Source organism: Cibotium barometz, chromosome 4 (genome assembly GCF_041138505.1).
Source record: "Cibotium barometz isolate CiBa-2024 chromosome 4, ASM4113850v1, whole genome shotgun sequence".
Taxonomy (NCBI): domain Eukaryota; kingdom Viridiplantae; phylum Streptophyta; class Polypodiopsida; order Cyatheales; family Cibotiaceae; genus Cibotium; species Cibotium barometz.
In genome coordinates this window covers 19,419,105-19,439,022 of record NC_141049.1, presented here as the reverse complement: position 1 = coordinate 19,439,022, position 19,918 = coordinate 19,419,105, and the positions used below count along the sequence as shown (strand labels likewise).

The window sequence follows — 19,918 nt, the reverse complement described above, 5'->3', positions numbered from 1 at the left end:
TTGTATATACTATATATTTACATATGTGTATGTGTGCGAGAGAGAGAGAGAGAGAGAGAGAGAGAGAGAGAGAGAGAAGAGAGATGGAGTGTGTGCATGTGTGTGTGTGTGTGTGAGAGAGAGAGAGAGAGCAGGTGTGTATATGTGTGTGCATGTGAGAGAGAGAGTTTCAACATTTGAGAGTGTGTGTACATGACAGAGAGAGGGAGAGGGCCATGTGCATGTGCATGTGTGTGTGTGTGTGTGTGAGAGAGAGAGAGAGAGAGAGAGAGAGAGAGAGAGATGGTTGTATAGAGGGAATAGTTCTTTTCTGGAACCTTGATCAGCCGCAGCAATGCGCGGGTGCAATACTAGTTATATATAAAAAAAAGAAGTAACTAATCCAGACGTTTAATTTTGGTAAAACAAAGGTTTTACAAACCTTGGCAAATCGTTTAGCTCTGAGGCATTGAATGATTGGGGAAGTTTAATTTTGGTAAAAGAAACGTTTTACAACCTTAGCAAATTTCACTCATCTATTAGCAATAGCATGAATATTTTTGATTGGTGTCCACCCTGCTGATCAACATCAAGAAGCGAGTAATACTGGCACCCATCCAATTTAAATGGATTAAGTGTAGCCTTATTATACTAAGTCTGGGACGTCACATGCCATATTTCTGCTTGTAGCTTTGCCACAGCTGGTCGACGGTTTGCCCGAGCAGATCTTGGAAGTAGCTCACGTCCCAGCCAGTGGCCAGCTTGGCGTTCAAGCTCCTCACGAAGCCGGCCTGCAAGCCCTCGCAGTACTGCAGAAAGTAGGCGGTCACATCGTAGCCCTGGTCCCAGCGGTCGCCTTCTCCGGGAGACCCCCAGTGGCTGGGCGCCAGCCCGGCCGTCAATCGTATGTAATCAGCCATCCCTTCTATGAGCCCGCCGTCCGCCGTGCCCTGCCCGTTCCACTGCCACACGTGCGTCATCTCGTGGTACAGCACGCCCTTCACCTCAGTGGCCACGTCACCCTCCGAGTAGGTGGCCACGTAGCTCTCGAGGAGGTGGATGGCGTGGCCATTAGAGGAGCCGTCCCCTTCGGTGATGGCGACGGCTCCGTTCTGGGGCACGTCGTCCACGTAGAGGGTCACTTTGTCGACCTGCTTCTGCGGGACGCTGGGCGAGCCGACGTAGAAGGCGTTCTGGATGAATTGGGAGGCGGAGGCGAGGATGGCCTGGGCCTGGCTGGAGCCGACGACCTGGTCGAACTTCACCCCGCCGGCCTCATTCTCAGCGTTGTTGATCACAACGTATTGAGTGTCAGAGAGAGCCGCTGGGACGAAGCTAGTGAGAACTACCAGTGCAAGAACGACAAGTGTCGATTTGGTGAGCTCCATACGTGTGTGGGGGGGGTGCGTGTTTGTATGTCTTAAGAGAGAGAGAGAGAGAGAGAGTTCTGGAGTCTGCAATGCAGCCGAAAAATGTGCTGTGGTATTCTGCGCCTGGACTCTCTCACCTTATAAGGTGCCCAGTCCTCCCACAGTACCTACTTTTTGACTGACTTTGTTGTGTCATAGGCCGTTGAAAATTCAAAGAGAAATTTCCTACAAAAACCTTCATAGGCATGAAAGCTAGGCATTTGTGCAATATTACCCACTGCCCAGACTTCAATGTAATAGAAAGGTTAATCGAGTCGGGCTAAGTAGCACTGCAACAGTGACCAAAGCGCAAGAATTCTTGGGGCCGGCGGTGCCGGCCCCCAAGAATTGCCACCGCCGGCCCCCAAGAATTGCCGGCCCCCAATAATTCTCGCGGGCCGGCACCGCCGCGCCGATCAGGCCTCTCTCTATCTACCTAGTAAGATATGTATTTTTCCAAACAGCTGTTCACACTAGTGGCCGATCGCCATCACATCGGTTGGACCGCAAGGTCAAAGCACGCACTTTTCTAATAGTCAAAACCAGTGTGCTGAAAACGCGTTTCACCAAATGGTGAAAAAACCTTCTTTATATGATATCTCTATCTATATTACATAAAGGAAGAGTTTCATAAAGCTGTTATGTGGTAAGAATTTAAAATTTGGAGGGTCCGGAACCGTGTTTGGAATTTCGAGGAGGGATAGAATTTAAAAAATATCAAGTTGGAAATTATTTACATGCACAAATCAGCCCACTAGTCATCTCTAAAAATCGAAGTTATTTGTCACTATTTTCCAATAATTTAAAGGCATTTTCAACTTAAACCTAGTAACATTGAAACATTCACCTATGTAATTTACAGGTTTTCACTCTAAGACCTTATATAATGAGATAGTTATAAAAAAAACAAAAGTTACAAGTCCTAAGGTTAGGTATTTTGTAATGTCAATGGTTTTATCTTAGTGATAAGCTTGATTCAAAGCAAACCTTGTGTGGTTTGGATGCTTGATCAAGGGAGGGTGCTAGAAAATATGTGATCTAGCATCCATCCCTAGTGAAAGCCTTTGTGTGGGCAATCCTTATTGGTACCTTAGAATAAGTGGTCTAAGGTTAGAAGGCTCTTGTTTTACTTGATTATTGTGTGTAGAAGTAGGTGACTCCTTGATTCTAGTGATCACCTTTTAGTAAGTCAAATGGGAGATCTTAGGGGAGGTGGAGTGGTTCTAGGCCTCTAGGTGTCTCCTCCTCATGATTCTATATAAACATGCTTTTCTACTCATTCACTAGCTAAGTGGAGAGAGTAGAGTGCATACTTTGTGTACTTGCTTAGTGCTTAATATATTAAGTGGTCATTTGTGGAAATACTCTCTTCATTAGCATTTGTTTATGATTATGTTTATGGGATATTTCTTGAGCACATTCTATTGCTCTTGAGTTTCATTCATTTATGCTTGTGTAGCTTGTTGATGGGTTGAGCACATTGATATGACAGCGTAAGATATGCTAATCACTCATAATTGATTTCATATTATCTCCTCGTGATTAAGCTCTCATCATTTCTTTTAGCAATAACTTGAGCTACAGAACTCCAAATCCAATGTTGAGTAGTCTAAACACACAAAATAAGCTTTTTGTCTATCACAATATAGTTGATTTTTTTGAGTAACACGGTGAAAGTTATTGCTGTTTAGGCAAACTACAATTTTTTCTCATATGTTTACAAATTAGCACATTTCATTTGCATGTATTTCCAATTGTAAGCTTCAATGGAGAGCTTCAACTTTGCTTACTTTGGCTTCCAAATACCTACAATCCACAAAGGAAAGGCTTGTTTTAACTCACCTCTTGGCTAAACTCTATGATTTGCTTTTAATTTCTACTCCAATGGTGCTTTACAATTTCTTCCTTGCTCCAAATAGTTTCTTCTTCACAATTCTTTCTTACACTCACAAAACCTTAGAATAAGAGCACCTAGCTTTGATACCATGAAAAGAGAATAGATGAGACCAAAGAAAATAAAAAAAACCCTAATTTCTCTCATTAATCCATCTCACACAATGTAGAGAAGCTCCATTGCTAGCTTCATCTCCTTCACCAAAATTAGTACATTCTACAAGTGATAAGTTCACACATAACATAACCTAATACTAATGTCCACACACACTTGGCCAATTGGGCACGGCCATTGTCCACACACACTAGACTACTATCCACATCTAATGCTATCCACCATCAGTTGTCGATGAGCTTGTATTCTCAACACTTGGCCAATTGGGCACGGCCATTGTTGTCCACACACACTAGACTACTATCCACATCTAATGCTATCCACCATCAGTTGTCGATGAGCTTGTATTCTTAACATGGTGGTCCACCTATATATACATATATCCAACTAGGTTTTTAGGATCATGAAACAACAAAAAATTTCATGCCAAAAAATATTCATTTTATTTCATTGTTAAGTTGATATTCATAGCTTTCTCATGTCCTATGAAGCTCTTTTGTTATCTCAAAACATAATTTTGATGTACTTGTTTGGGCGTGAAAAACTCACGAAACTCATGGTTGTGAGCATCTTCCGTTTTTCACATCAAAAAATCTTTTAATGTACTTGTTTGGGTGTAAAAAACTCAAGAAACTCATGGTTGTGAGTATCTTCTTGTTTTTCACATCAAAAAATCTTTTGATTTTTGTAAATCTGAGTTAAGCTTGGGACTTCTCACGATACTCACAGTTGTGAATATCTCCTCGTTCAAAAAAACTTTGATTTTTGTAAATTTGAGTTAAGCTTGGGACTACTCATGTTACTTCAACACTTTCTGCATGGGTTTGGTTTCTTGTGAACCAACTTTTGTTGAAAAACCCAAGGAACTCGCGGTTGTGAGTATCTCTTAGTTTTTCACGTCAAAAAATCTTCCTTTTTTGGGGTTTTTTCCCAAGGTAAGCTCAAATGTTGAATCTCCATGTCGATTCAAATCTTGCTATATATGATTTTTATTATCCTTGAGCTAATTGTTTTGGACGTGAAAAACTTGAGTTATTCATGGGCATGAATATCTTTTGATTTTTCACGTCAAAAATCTTTTGACTCTCCATCTTTGAAGGTGATTTTCTCTGTCATGGATGTTACCATATTATAGTAGTGATGTGTGTGAACACACTTAGGACCGCAGGGGCACTTTTTCCCTCACTAGGAGGTTTTTTCCCCCGTGCATTGTATATACGCCCATTATCTTCTAGGGCTTGTTATCTTTCATTTTTGGCACTCATAATACACTACTGTGTTGTGCTCAAGCTTCCTCATCTTCTTGAAGTTGTGTGTGCATTCCTGCAACCCTAATTCCAACAATTGGTATCAGAGCAGGCTTCCTTCTCCCGGGCAGCATCACCGACACCTGCCGCTTCATCTCCTCCGATTGCGACGAGGTTTCACGAGCGTCTGCAGGTTAGTATATGCCGTGGGAAAGCCCGTAGGGCTTGTTCGTTTCAAAATTTTGATCTAAAGTCATTTCGCCCTCCGTTTTTGCATTCCAAGTACTGCGCAGGCAAAATCGTCCTACTGTGCAGATTTTCTGTCAAGATTAAAATCTGCAGGACAGGTGCCCATTCGTCTGTTTTGGGCTGTGCTACATAGCACAGGTCGATTTTATACAGGTTTACCTCTTACAGACAGCATTTACATCTAGTAGTACAGTCATTGGCCATGGCTGACAACAATGATGTATTCCGCATGTTGGCTGCTGAGGATAAGTTGGATGGCACCAACTATCCATTGTGGGCATATATGATGCGACATGTATTGGTAGCAAAGGGGTTATGGAACATTGTGCAGGGTATTGATGCACGTCCTATTGTGGCTGGGAATGCTGCAAACACATCAGAAACAGGTACTGTTGATGATGGTGCAGGCACAAGTGCTGTAGCAGCTGTTCGAGAACCACCACTTTCAGCAGAGCAGATTCGTTGGGATGGTAGAGATGCGCAGGCTCATGCCTTGATTGCGCTGTCTGTCAAACGTACCATTATCCCACATATTCGCTCCTGCAGGACTTCTAAGGATGCTTGGGATGTACTTGCCACATTGTATCAGGCAAGAAATGAGGCTCGTGTTGCTTATCTCCGAAAATAGTTGGAGAGTGAGCATATGAACGAAGGTGATTCTATGGATAGCTTTTTGACAAAGATCAAGGATTTCAAAGAGCAGCTCATTTCTGCAGATGAAATCCTGTCAGACAGTTCACTTGTGCAGACTGTTTTGAATGGTCTACCAGATTCTTATCAGGGTTTTGCTTCCACTCTTCGCTTGATGATGAAAGGCAATCCCAATGCCTTATCATTTGAGGAGCTAGTTTCTGTTTTGCTGCAAGAAGACCAGTCAAGGCAAAACAGGAATATTATGCGTGTCGCAGATCAAGCTTTCGTTGCTAGTCAGAGAAGCGGGAAAGGTAAAGCTGGCTTTTCTTCTAGTAAGCAGAAATCTGCAAATGCTGCGCAACCAAAGAAGGAAGACAAAGATGAGAAGAAGGGTGACAAACAGAAGACATTTTGCAAGTACTGTAAGGGAAATGATCATGTCATCAAAGCGTGTCCTAAGCTGGCTGCGAAAGAGGCTAAGAAGAAAGAGGCTGGTATGGCTGTTTGCAGATGCCTCTCCTTCTAACAATGAATCTGCTAATGTTGTGCTAGATACAGAATGGGCATTCAATGCGCAGTGCAGTTATGACCCATCTTTGCATGACACATGTATGTCTGCAGTAGATTCAGATGTATGGTACTTTGACAGTGGTGCCACTAAGCATATCACCTCGCAGCGCAGTTTATTCACTTTCCTTGAGTCTGCTCCCACAGGGAATACTGTCACTTGTGCCAATAACTCCTCTTATCCCGTTGAAGGAGTTGGACAGATTGTGCTGAATGTTGCAAATGGCAACACCTTTACACTTTTTGATGCATTGTATGTGCCAGGGATCAAAAAGAATCTGCTGTCAGTCTCCGCATTTGCCAAAACAGGTTTGGTTGTAAAATTTGTGGATGACAGATGTACTGTTCATGATCTCTCTTGTGGTGACATCATTGTAGCATCTGGTTCACTATGTCAAGGGCTGTATAAGCTCAATATGGATGGCAAATGTGTAGAGGATTCAGCATGTGCTATTATGGATACGCAGGCTATTTCAGATGCAAAACTGTGGCATGCACGTTTTGGTCATCTGAATTTTGCAAGTTTGCTGCGCCTGCAGAAATCTGAAATGGTGTCTTCTTTGCCTAAGCTTGAGGCACCTGTCAAGCATGTTTGTGAGGGCTGCATATTGGGTAAAATGCAGCGTGCTTCCTTTCCCAAAGATGGATCAGTGAGAGCTGAACGCAGATTGCAGCTTGTTCACAGTGATGTTTGTGGTCCCATGCAAACTCCATCATTTGGAAACTACCTTTACTTCGTGACTTTCATTGATGATTTTACCAGGCATGCATGGGTATATCCTTTGAAGGCAAAGTCCGAAGTGTTTTTGTGCTTCAAACAGTTTTTGGTTATGGCTGAAAATGTGTCAGAAAGTAAGATGGGCACCCTCCGTTCAGATCGAGGGGGGGAGTATATGTCTTCAGAATTTAATGCATTTCTGGCTGAGCGTGGGATAAAACACCAATGTACAGTGCCGTATACACCACAGCAAAATGGTGTGGCTGAGAGAAAAAACAGGTCTCTCATGGAAATGGCAAGATGTATGGTTAAGAGTCAAAGTCTACCACATGGTTTTTGGCTTGAGGCTGTCATGTGTGCCACTTATGTACTAAACAGGTGTCCCACCAAAGCATTACAGGTTGTCACTGCATATGAGGCTTGGCATAGCCGCAAGCCATCTGTTGGCCATTTACGTGTTTTTGGTTGCCTGGCATATGCATTAGTGCCTGTGCAACATCGCAGAAAATTGGATGACAAAGCTGTCAAATGTATTTTTGTTGGATATAGTGCTGAGAGCAAAGGCTATCGTTTGTATCATCCACAGACAAAGCGCATTTTGGTTAGCCGTGATGTTGTATTTGTGGAAGATGCAGTTCGGCCCTTGGTTTCATGTACTAAGGAGACAGATATCAGCTCACGTGATGTCTATGATACATTATTGCCTCTTTTCAGTGGTGCACAGTCAAGTGCAATACCTCATGAGGCAGTTTTTCAGCCTATGCAGGTTTTAAATGATGGCACAGATCAGCCTATATCTGATGCAGATGTGCATGATGCACTTGAGGATGAGAGACAAGAGATTGAGGGCTCTAGGAGCATGCCTAGATGGCTAGTGCAGACTTTGCGTGACAGCAAGTTGGATGCCCCTTTGTCTAGTCGCACTCGTTCTGGCTCTCATGGTGCCTCTTATGCGTCAGATTGTTATGCATTGGCTGTTTCTAGTATGTGCGATGAAAGTGAGCCTGTTTCATTTGATGAGGCACAAAGTTCAGAAAATTGGATGGCTGCTATGCAAGCAGAATACGATGCTATTATGAAGAATGGTACATGGTCTTTATGTGACTTGCCCCCTGGCAAGAAGGCCATTGGCACTAAGTGGGTATACAAATTGAAGCGTAAGCCTGATGGCACAGTGGATCGCCATAAGGCTAGGCTTGTTGCAAAAGGTTATGCTCAAGAGAAGGGCATTGATTTTGATGAGACTTTTGCTCCCACATGTCGTATGACCACTGTTCGTAGCATCTGTGCATTAGCAGCTCATAATGGTTGGAATGTACATCAGCTGGACATAAAGACTGCGTTCTTAAATGGAGATTTGCATGAGGAGGTGTATGTATCGCAGCCTCGTGGTTTTGTTCAAAGAGGGCAGGAAAACAAAGTGTGCAGGTTAAAAAAGGCTTTATATGGTTTAAAGCAAGCTCCACGAGCTTGGTATGAAAAAATACATGCATATTTGACTGCACATGGGTTTCAGAATAGTCCAACAGAAAGCACTTTGTATGTTAAACGTGTGGATGGTGTACATCTAATCATTGCTCTCTATGTCGATGACATGCTGCTCACAGGACCAAATGAGAGTCATATTGCTGATTTTAAGGCTGATTTGAATGCCTCTTTTGAGATGTCAGATTTGGGGCATTTGCATCATTATTTGGGGATACAATTTAAGCAGTGTGATGGAGGTATTGCTTTGTGTCAGACAAAGTATATTGAAACATTGTTGCGGAGATTTGGCCTTGAAGACTGCAAGCCTATTGCTACTCCAATGGAGACAGGTTTGAAGTTGAGTCTTCATGATGCTGGAGATCACTTTGATGTCACACTCTATCAGACAGCTGTTGGTTGCCTCATTTATGTATGCATTACGAGGCCAGACATTCAGTTTGCAGTCTCACAGGTGAGCAGATTTATGCATAGCCCAGGCATTAAGCATTGGCAGGCAGTGAAGCGTATCTTTCGCTATTTGAGTGGTACTCGGCATCTTGGGTTGTTTTATCCCAAGGGGGGATCATTGCCGCCAGATTTACATGTTTTTTCAGATTCTGACTGGGCTGGTTGTTATGACACACGCGTGTCCACGAGTGGTTTTTGCTTCATGCTTGGAAGCTCATGCATATCATGGTTGAGCAAGAAGCAGCCTACTGTGGCCACTTCTAGTTGTGAAGCTGAGTACAGGGCAGCTTTCACAGCTACGGTTGAGTGTGTGTGGCTCAGACGCCTTATGGCTGATTTGGGTGTTGGGCAGCCATCTGCCACCACCATCTTCACTGACAGTCAGAGCGCATTGGCAGTTGCGCGGAACCCAGTGTTCCATGCTCGTACGAAGCACATTGAGGTGCACTACCATTATGTCAGGGAGAGACTCTCTGCAGGAGAGATCAGTTTGGCTTATGTGCCAACACAGGATAACCTTGCAGACCTTTTCACAAAGGCTCTGCCTCGTGAGAAGTTCGAAGCTTTTCGCAAAGCTTTGGGCTTACTTCCTTTTGTGGATTCGTCCACATAGCTAGACACTTCCCTATACATGAGTGCTAGCTCTTGTTCACCGCATCACTCCAGGGGGGATTTGTTACCATATTATAGTAGTGATGTGTGTGAACACACTTAGGACCGCAGGGGCACTTTTTCCCTCACTAGGAGGTTTTTTCCCCCGTGCATTGTATATACGCCCATTATCTTCTAGGGCTTGTTATCTTTCATTTTTGGCACTCATAATACACTACTGTGTTGTGCTCAAGCTTCCTCATCTTCTTGAAGTTGTGTGTGCATTCCTGCAACCCTAATTCCAACAATGGAGTCTTAGGGACTTACTAGGTATGTGTTTCTTACATGTATGACCCATTTTTTTGGGTGTGAAAAACTTAAGCAACTCACGGTTTGTGAGTTTCTTATGGTTTTTCATGCTAAGCAATTTTTGTGGTTTCATATCTCTGACTTCTTGATCTCTTTTCCTTGACCCTTAGCATGAGTTTTCTCCACCTTCAATCTAGAATTTCAGCTCTAAGTTCCTCCCTTGCCCATTTGTGAGAGAGCCACTCCTTATCTCCTTATGAAAGGATATCTACGTTGGCGGTTGGTGGAGATCATCCAGTTCTCTTCTTGAGTTGCATGTTTCCTGTTCCAACCACCACTAGATAAAACAGATTGTTGCTTCTCTCCATGGACCTCACATGGATTCACACTCATCGTCCACAAAAAGACGTCTTTGTTGTGGCTCTAAGGAGCCAACATCAAAGCATGGATCTTCAGCCATTCTCCTCGCCGCTGCTTCCGCGTACACTTCTAGCAACACAACAACAAAGCATGAAATCAACGCTTTTCATGGTTATCACTACTCATCACATATGTTTAGCATGTACTAAAAACTAGATTCAAGCAACAAACTACTATCCTAATGATCAAAGTGAGCTCATGTAAGTCCATCAATACAACAAATAATAGTTAGAACTACTATAAATTGTATCAACATACCAAAACTTTAAGTGACTTCTACATGAAAGAGATCAAGTACTGATTAGTCATACGGGTTTTCACCCGCTCTCTCATCCACCTCTTCACCAAGCATTGAAGAACTGGCCTCCATAGTTGGCCCTTGCATGGCCTGTGCCATGGCTGCACACAAGAGCTAATGATGTCATTGTCCATGTCAAGGGAGCCGCACACACGACCAGTCATGATGCATGCGCCTTGAGAATGGGTGCAGTACCACAACCCAACTCAAGGCAAACACCCTCCTTGTGGGACACAGGAGCTCTAAGAAGCATGCCATAAAAGCATGGCTCCTCTCCATGCCTACTCTCTAATCTCTACCTTCAGGCCTCTTGGCCCTCACCACAACTGGCATATAATGACACATGACACTGTCCATCAGATGCATGCGAAGAGACTAAATAGTGGCACGCTCTCTGCCACGTAGACACGGGGATCCGTTCCACAACGCCGTATCATGAAGAGCATCAAAAGCTTTGCCTAAGAAAACATAAGGTGTATCAGATAGATAAATGCATTGCAAACATTTAGAAATACACAATACCATGAGGCAAACTTAAAAAAATATACCTCAACCTGGGAACCACCAACATCGTAACACCCAAGAGAAGGCTCATGCTCTACCACCACTCGGCGATGTATATCTAGATCTGAAATACGAGTGTATCTCTCCACCCATCCAATAGAATCCCCTGCACAGATAATAAAGCTTGGAGCCATGTAGTTGGTGGGCACTTGTTAAAACTATAAACATGACATATACATTTACATTGCAAGTACCTGCAAAGGAAGCCATGACCAGTAGCCAACCATAATCTGCCAATGTGGAGGCAGCAAGAGCAATCCCAAATCGTACATGCTGCTCTGTCAGCCTATCCCATATTGGACATGGCTCTCCACCACTACGAGGAAGAACACCACATGGAAGATCCAAAAAGATGAAGTTTGAAGCCCATGTGACAACCCTACCCTTCTTGACATACTGCCTCTATGTGGGCCTCACTTGTGGCATATGCTCATGTATCAAAGTAAATGTAGAATTCCTCAAGCCACTTGCAAAGTCTTTTGCAATGCATATATAATCCCCGACGATAACAATACACCTACTTCCAACATCTGACAATGGAGCAAGTGCTACATGCTCCTCTAAGAACAAAAAGGTTTTACTCTTCTTAAGTGTTTTCCTCCCTATAGTGGGCGTTGTGTTCTCCTCCTCATCCATAAGGTCTTCATCTTTTGCTTCATCATTCAATTTCTCCTTTCCTTTTACTTCTGTAAAATTTGCTTATTTAGCATTATTGCTAGCTCTTATTATTTTCAAACAAAAACATGATTAATTGGATGGGATCATTGATATTTACCATTTTTCATGCGTGCCTCGTACTTCTTGTGGTCCATCTTCATCTTCTTGTAAATCTCCTTTTCCCTCTCAAGTGTGTGTCCAGAGTCTAGATCGATCCACCATGGACACTACTGCAACTCCCATTCGGATAGTGTGTGCATGGGAGGGGGATACATACAAACCCCCTCGTTTTTAGCCAATACAGCCCATTTTCTAGCTCTGATAGGAAGAGCATCCATGAACCCCTATCCCTTCAAATAGTTGAAGTACCTATAGCCACATTCCCAAACAAAGTACTGTAAGGAAAACATTGAATTGCATAATTCCTAACCATTGCAAAACTATAGACCAAGTACTTGACACTAGTCTGAGACACTGTCTAAGTCAAATTTAATTCTCTTAATGCTTTGAGGTCTTCACTATAGACTTAAGGCTAACATTTTTAGACACCAATGTGTAAAGGTCTTTAAAAACTAACATCTAAGAATAGAAAATATACCTATAAACTAGTCTTTGTGCAGCCAACTGCACCAAGTCTAAATTCTTCAATGCTTTTAAATCATCTCCTTTCTCCTTTGAATCTGCACGAACTTCTAAAGAAAACAAATGTTTTCTTCCTTCAAGCTTGACCTCCTCAAAGTAGTCAAATAATGTGATGTTGCATGGAATGTTCACACCCCTAGGGACATCCACAAAGTCAAGTAAGATACTTTGGGCCTTTTGAAATATTCTCTCCAACATCACCTCTCTTTTTAGCCATCTATAGTAATATAAAAAAATATGTTTTTAGTTTCTCAAATTTAAAGGCACAACATATGGCAGTTGAGATTCTCAAAGGAAGCATAATAATATGCACAATCTATAATGATGATCACCTCGAGGAAGGCCAAAGCAGATTGTAGTAGCCTTATTTGACTCAAGCAAGGACATCCAATATGTCTTTGTGGCTAAACAAACATTACAAAGGGCAAGCATGTTTAACTTCTCCAGTGTGACATAACTGTCAGAATCCCACTTTAGACAGAATAGTTTCTCCAGTGTGACATAGCTGTCAGAATCCCACTTTAGAGAGAATAGTTTCTCTCGCCACTCATCACCTCGCAGCTTGGGATCAATGATATTAAGAATCTACAATCAATCGTTTAAGTTTAGAGCCATCAATTAGAAGAGCTTTGCTCAATTTATCCGAAAATGAAAAAGACACTCAATTAAAAATGTAAAAATAGCAGAAGTCTTTACCTTTGATATCCTCTCTCCATAACGTGAAGCGAGCTCATTGACATAGGTCTCTTTTGCCTTCTTCAACTCACTTTGAGACAAAGTAAGCTTTACTTGATCCATTTTCTTTGCAAGAGCCTGACTTATTTGAACCTTTCTAAGACAAACAAGAACCATTCAAATTTTAAGATGATTGAAAGCAATGAAAACATAGGAATGCGTATTGTATACTTACATTATAAACAAGTTTTGCCAAGTAACGCCTTGTCAAAGGGTACCAAGGCTCGACACCTTTTGTATTCTTTCTCCTGATTTGTGCAATCAACTTCCGATCTCTGTCTGGCAAGTCTCTCAAATAGTCATCTGCACTTGCCTCACAGATATTTGCACAATTGACAATTTTGTCCCTCAAGGTTGTTGTAACTAATGCATGTGTGTTTAGACTACTCAACCAAAGAGACTTAGTGAGTCATGGAAGAAGAAAGACTTCATTAGCAACATTCAAACAAAATACAAAAGTGGTAAACACTTACACATTCATCCTTTGCAAGCTTGATAGAAGAGCAATTTTGCTTACTTTTGTGGGATCAATCATTGTGCAAAGGACTCGACAATGTTTACCTCTATTTCTTTCATATGACTCCTTGATAGCCTGCATCCATGCAACTGTGCGGTGACTCCCCTCCCAGACAAAAAACATTTTTCTAGACAAAACTTGTAATTCTTGTTTTTTCTATAACTCCTCTTCAAATTTCATATTAACCTCTTGCCAAATGCCATCCCATTTCATCGCAATATCCTTAGAAACAACTCTCTCCTCATGGGAACAAGTCCATACAGAGACAATAAATGCACCCTTCTCTGCAACGTACCCCTCTCTTCCAAAAGCTTTTTTTAATCCACTCACATCATCTCTCAAACCTCTAACCCTGGCATAGGGTATCAATCTACAAAGAGGACTGGGAGGGCAGTCAAAACAGCTAAATAACCTAGTTTTCCTTAAGATATCCTCTCCCTTATCCATATATATATATTTACCTCCTCTCCACTATCATCCAATGGTGCAATCCCTGGCTGCACAATATAAGGTACAATTTGTAAACATGCTTCTACCTCTCCCAACCCATCATCGGGTTGACTCTCTACCTCTACCAACCCATCATCGGGTTGACTCTCTACCTCCGGTCCGATGTCTGTTACATCGTGGATATTAGTCTCAGCCACTCTACTGATAGTGTCTAGTGTATCTGCATGGAAATCTTCAATATCCAAAGAGGTCGAAGTAATATTCCTCGAGCTACTTGCTCCTTTTCTCCCCCTTTTAGCTCGAGATGAAGCCTTTGAGATCGGGCTGAAAGCACAAAGTTATAAAATAGTGTATGAAATAAAGGAGATATAAATAACTCATGACAATTTCAACCATCCATTTCTTATATCAAGACATACCTCAATGGTGGTTTCCTGGAAGCCTTTGGTGCCATGACTACTTTTATATTTTCAATCTCTCTACCATACACTTCGTAATCCCTGATGTGCATGCTCACAGGTGGGAATGATGAAGCCTTGTTGGTCGAAGATGTGAGCAACTTATATGGCCTAGTGAAGCCACGTGGAGCTATACGAGCTGATGGAACAGCACAGACATTCATCGAGACCAACACCACCATAATATACTACTGGTCTGAAGGCTTGTGTGAGCTCCAACCCCTCAACAGAACCGACCCCAACACCGAATATGCAATGCATTTAGACCGGTCGGCCACATTCCTACAGAGGTACCTTAAGATAATGGACGTTTTGGTCTTGAACAGTGGCCATCATTGGAACAAAGGAAAGATGGCTGCCAACAAGGCCATCTTTATTCATATCCAGGCCAGCTTCAATATCCGAGAGATTGCCTTACATATCCGTAAGACTCTCTCTCTTTTTGGCCCTAAACAGGGTACGACGCCGTGCCTTGTTTAGGGCCAGAAAGAGAGTTGACATTGTTTAGGTGGCCCAGGCCCGAGAGCCTGGACAAGGCCAAATTAAGCTGGTCTCTCACGCTATCCAGAATGCACACGCGCATAGTGCAGCTCCTTCAGGACTGCAACTATGCAATGCTACATCAGGCCTTGCTCTGCAGAGCGGGAGTCTGACAACAGCGGCGAGGTCCAGCTGATTCAAGAGCTGTCAGACTTCATCCCTTCGTGCGCCAAAATAGCCTATTCCATGCCCCTCTTCATGCTCATAGATTATTCCCTAGGCATCGAGATGCTAGAAGACTTCTTGAGCTCAATGGAGATGCAACAGCTAATCAAGGCGGCCACGAATCACTTCGTGTGGACCAACGACCTTCTCTCCTTTCGGAAAGAATATATGCGAGGTGATACCTACAACACCCTCTCGGTGGTGCACCTCTCCAGGGAGCAGGTGGTGGCAGCCTCGTCACACAAGAAGGTGAGCTTCCAAGATACCTGTCGACTCTCTCTTTGGCCCTAAATAGGGCACGGCGCCGTGCCCTGTTTAGGGCCAAAGAGAGAGAGAGATCTTTCTCTCTCTCATAGAGAGTATTTCTCTCTCTCTCTCTCTCTCTCTCTCTCTCTCTCTCTCTCTTTGGCCCTAAACAAGGCACGGCGCCGTGCCCTGTTTAGGGCCAAAGAGAGAGAGAGAAAGACTCTCTGTGAGAGAGAGAAAGATCTCTCTCTCTTTCCCCTCCTTCACATTCTGGCTACGAACATAAACAACATGCCCCTGCTCTGTTAAGGTAAAGAGAGAGAGAGAGAGAGAGAGAGAGAGAGAGAGAGAGAGAGAGAGAGAGAGAAAACCTGGATTTGAGACTGCAGGCAAAAGCTCCAAGCAAACGCTCGACGGCTCCAATGGTTGCAGCGATGGTGTCAACAATGGTGTCTTGCAAACACCCACACACACAAACACACACACACACACACTCTCTCTCTCTATCTTCAAAACTCTTTATGTATTTACACACCCACACACATACACACACACACATAAAAATTACACATACACACACATAAAAATTATGTATAATATTTAGACACACACTCACACACAAAAATAAAAAAGGATTATAATAATCATTATTTACATAGTCTATGTATAATAATATAAATACACACGTGCAAAATATATACTAAATGTTTCAACTATAATTAGACGGTATTATAATACAGTGAGAAGATCATCTTAGATCTTTGCCAAGAGATGTGCCTTCACACAAAGAAGATTCTTCCAACCTCAGTAGATTGAGGCATGAAGAGGACTTAGTCGCAAAAGGCACTACTAGTTAGGGAGATTGAACAGACACTACTAGAGAGATTGAACACCTAATGGAGGAGGGTATGCCACCTCTAAAGCATATTTCAGAGGAGCCTCAAGAAGATCTAGCTGCCCTCGTAGCACCTCTCTTAGGAAACGATTACTTGTTGAGAGAAAACTTGGAGAAAACTTACACCTAAGGCTAAAGTAGACGCAATGTTAAGAGCCCCAGAGTTCTTGGAGTACATGAGAGGCATGTTATTACATGAAGGGACCTGGGAAAAGTAGTCTTGGATGATGATGTAAACATGAGTGTAGGAGCTATTCCAATACTTGATTTTGAGCCCTTTGCCACTCCTCCCTTACACCTTGCCCATGTGGTTGTCACTCCACCCTTAGGCGCTGCTATGAGGTGGACACTCCTATCTTCGGTGCCTCTCCACCTTTTGACATGCCCTCCGAGTTTGTCACTTCTCTCTTGGGTGTTGCCCACCATGATCTAGCCACTCCTCCATTGGGCACCTCTCCATCTTTGGGTGCACCATCCGAGCTTGCCACTCCTTTGTCGGGCGCCTCCCATGAGCTTGCCACTCCTCTACCCGGTGCCTCTCCAGCCTCAGGCACGGCCCACGAGTTTTCCTCCCCTCTATTGGGTGACACCTACAAGCTCGACACTACTCCATCTAGTGCAGCCCATGACCTTGATGCTGCTTCTTGATGTGGTGCACATGCCCTTCTTACCAGTGGCACTCCTCACTTTGGCAATGCCAATGACACTATCGACCATGTGGTTGCCACTCCACCCTCCCCGGTGTGTTGCTTATGAGGCATCTTCTCATGGGAAATCCTTTCCAGGTGTGGTGCATGAAACCGTGCCAATGCTATCTTTGACAAGTACTTTGTTGACCTTGATGTGTCATCATAGTCTAGTGTGCTAGATGCGTTGCTACGGCACTCGCATATGGCACAATGTACTGTCGCTTTCGTGATTTTCAGCCCACGTTTGAGGAGGGCTGATGCTGGTGTGCTACTAAGCTTGAGGCAGTCCTACAATAAAGTTAAGTGTAAGATGCATCCAAATGGATTGGCTACAACGTGCCCTTACAACATTTGTTTCGAGCAGTGTCTTGCCAGGTATGCATCGCGCCACTTCTCGCATACTTCAGATTCGTTGTTGAGCATTTCATATAGGGTTTGTGAGGAGACAAAGCTTGGACAGTGGAATTGAGGGTGTTCTATGGACTAGTAGTGGCCCTGCACCTAGATGTAGTCATTTATTGGACCCTGAGATGAGGGCAATAATAGCGAGGTTTTGGGAGGAGCATTGTCGTACATCACCAGAGCACAAAAAGGCAATGTGACATAGGTTCATCATGGGAAATACATGGTGCATGGGGCTTGATTTCTTGAGATGACACAGACAAAGTTGTACTTTGAGTTCAGGTCTGCACACCCTAAGATTACCATGAGCCAGTGTTCATTTGAGGCTTGGAAGCCTTGGTTTGTGCGCTACTCAAGGCAGTCTGACACATGTCTTTGTAGGTACCACATTGGATTTTAACTTTTGTATGATGTCTTTTGTGTCTTGTCTAATGCATGGCGGAGCTACCCACAAGGTACAAGTCCCCACCATGACACAAGCCATACGATGGTAGACGACATCCTCTGCCCACGGGCATAATATCGAGTGAATAAAGTCCCTCGGACTATAAGGCACCACCCTCGATGGCCGAGCCATCATTAGCGAGTATCACTTTTATGATCGCTCTTATAGCACCTAGCTTGTGCAGCATTGCTTCCATAGTCACTCATTATGACTTTTTGAGAGAGCATGGAGTCACATGGACAGGGGTGTGGATATGGTCTAATGGATGTGGGCAGTTCAAGAGTACTTGTCAGTTTTATTGGATATATTCTTGGCATCATAGGAAAGGCTACTAAGTGATTTGGAGATTCTTCGAGACAGGGCATGGAAAAGGGGAGCACGATGGTGCGGGTACATGTGTCAAATGTGCGCTCAGATATCACTAGCTCCGTTGTGATAGTCAGCACTTCTGTGATGCACAACATGTATTGGATTGGTGCAATAATGCGCATTTGACCACTAGTGTTGCTTCTTCCTTCTCTGTGTGAGATGCCATGATTGTCAAGAGGTTCTCTTGGTGTGTTGACAGTAGTGTCCTTGATGGTGCTTCTCTAGATTATGTGACAGTGGATGTGTTAACCTATGAGTGACAGACATTGAGACGTATTATGTTTTACGTCATTAATTTAAATATTCTGAGTCATGGGCCGGGCTTGTCGGCACCATATGTTAAGGATAAAGGGATTGGGTGATCGCCGATGAGAGGCGTACCTTGAATATCAATAGGAAAAGGGTTAGGATCGGTCGGCCATGTATGGGCGCCCATGTGTGAACAGCCAAGTCACCTACTATAAGAGTCAAATGTAACCCTAAAACCGTTATTCTTATGTGTTGAATACAAGAGTGCTCTTGCCTTACCCTCTTGGTTTCCTTCTCTTGCGCGTGTGTGTGTGTGAGAGAGAGAGAGAGAGAGAGAGAGAGAGTGAGAGAGCGATCGAGCACTATGTAGCGGCACGGCGGCGGTGAGGCGGTAGAGTGGCGACGACGGCTCCTTCTTCACTGCGACGTGGGAATCCTTCACGGCGGCGGTTTTAGCGGTGAGTGACACACCTTTGCATTCTGTTTAAGCTTGCTTTCCTGGTTGTATGCTTGTAGCCATTCGTGGCTTACATACGGTGTTCGGCAAGTCCCCAGCTACGACTCGTGCGACAAAAGCGCACATTTTTATTTTTCTCTCTGGCTAGTACATCTATATGATCCCATTCAGTTTCAATTACAGGATAGCACATGTGAAATATCTGAGAAAGGTACAGATGATACCTCTCACCAAAGGTGGGAGTGGATGAAGTGTATGATGATCGTGCATCTGCCGTATCTGCAAACACAGATATAGCATCAGTAGGTTTATGACAGGTCAATCTAGTCTTGATTGTATATACGGATATTTATGCTCTTAACGTGCTCTTGCTTTTTTTTAAACTATTTTTTGTTTTTCTTTTCTTTTCTTTTCTATGTATGAAGCTATATATATACATCCCCTTGAATTTGGTAATTACATGGTCAGGGGAGAAGGTCAAGGAGGAAGCATTAGAATGTCTAATTCGCCTATTGACCATGACTGACCCCTACTCCGTAGAGGACATATCCCCGATAGCCCAATGCTTTCCTTTTCCACAAGACGACTATCCTCGCATGGTTACATTCTTGATGAGTTTATGTGGATGGGAAAATGAAAAGGAAATATCTGACAATGATGAATGGATGGATGAAACTCATGGCACTACTGAGGTTGACTTTATTTATTTGGATGATGCGGATAGAGGCTTAGCTTTAGGGCTAGAGCTAGGACTCTACAACATCCTCTTATCATATCCTCAGTAGTAGTGTGGTGACTGGTAGGTAGGTTAGTGTTTTCAAGTCTTTTCTAGTTTGGATTCCTTAGCTTTAGGGCTAGAGCCAGGACTCTACAACATCCTCTTACCGTATCCTCAGTAGTAGTGTGGTGGACTAGTAGGTAGGTTAGTGTTTTCAAGTCTTTTCTAGTTTGGATTCCTTAAACGAGTCTTTAATTTTTCACACTGATGTGCCTCTCGAGGTATAGTGCTTGCTAGTTGGTTGTAGAGGTGGAAAAGTTTGAGGTGGGTTCGCTTTCAAGTCTTGAGATAGCCGCA

General features: G+C 43.3%; 1 protein-coding gene across 1 annotated transcript; it reads right to left on the bottom strand.

The window, feature by feature from the left end:
- Positions 1–456: 456 nt before the first annotated feature.
- LOC147639005 (uncharacterized) lies at positions 457–1,526 on the bottom strand. The gene has a single exon (XM_086786484.1). The coding sequence runs from the start codon at positions 1,365–1,367 to the stop codon at positions 645–647; it is 723 nt and encodes a 240-aa protein (XP_086642610.1). The 5' UTR covers positions 1,368–1,526; the 3' UTR covers positions 457–644.
- Positions 1,527–19,918: the final 18,392 nt, after the last annotated feature.

Bases quoted from the DNA above. Each gene is read 5' to 3' on its own strand.
- LOC147639005 (XM_086786484.1), bottom strand. From the start codon at position 1,367: ATGGAGCTCACCAAATCGACACTTGTCGTTCTTGCACTGGTAGTTCTC.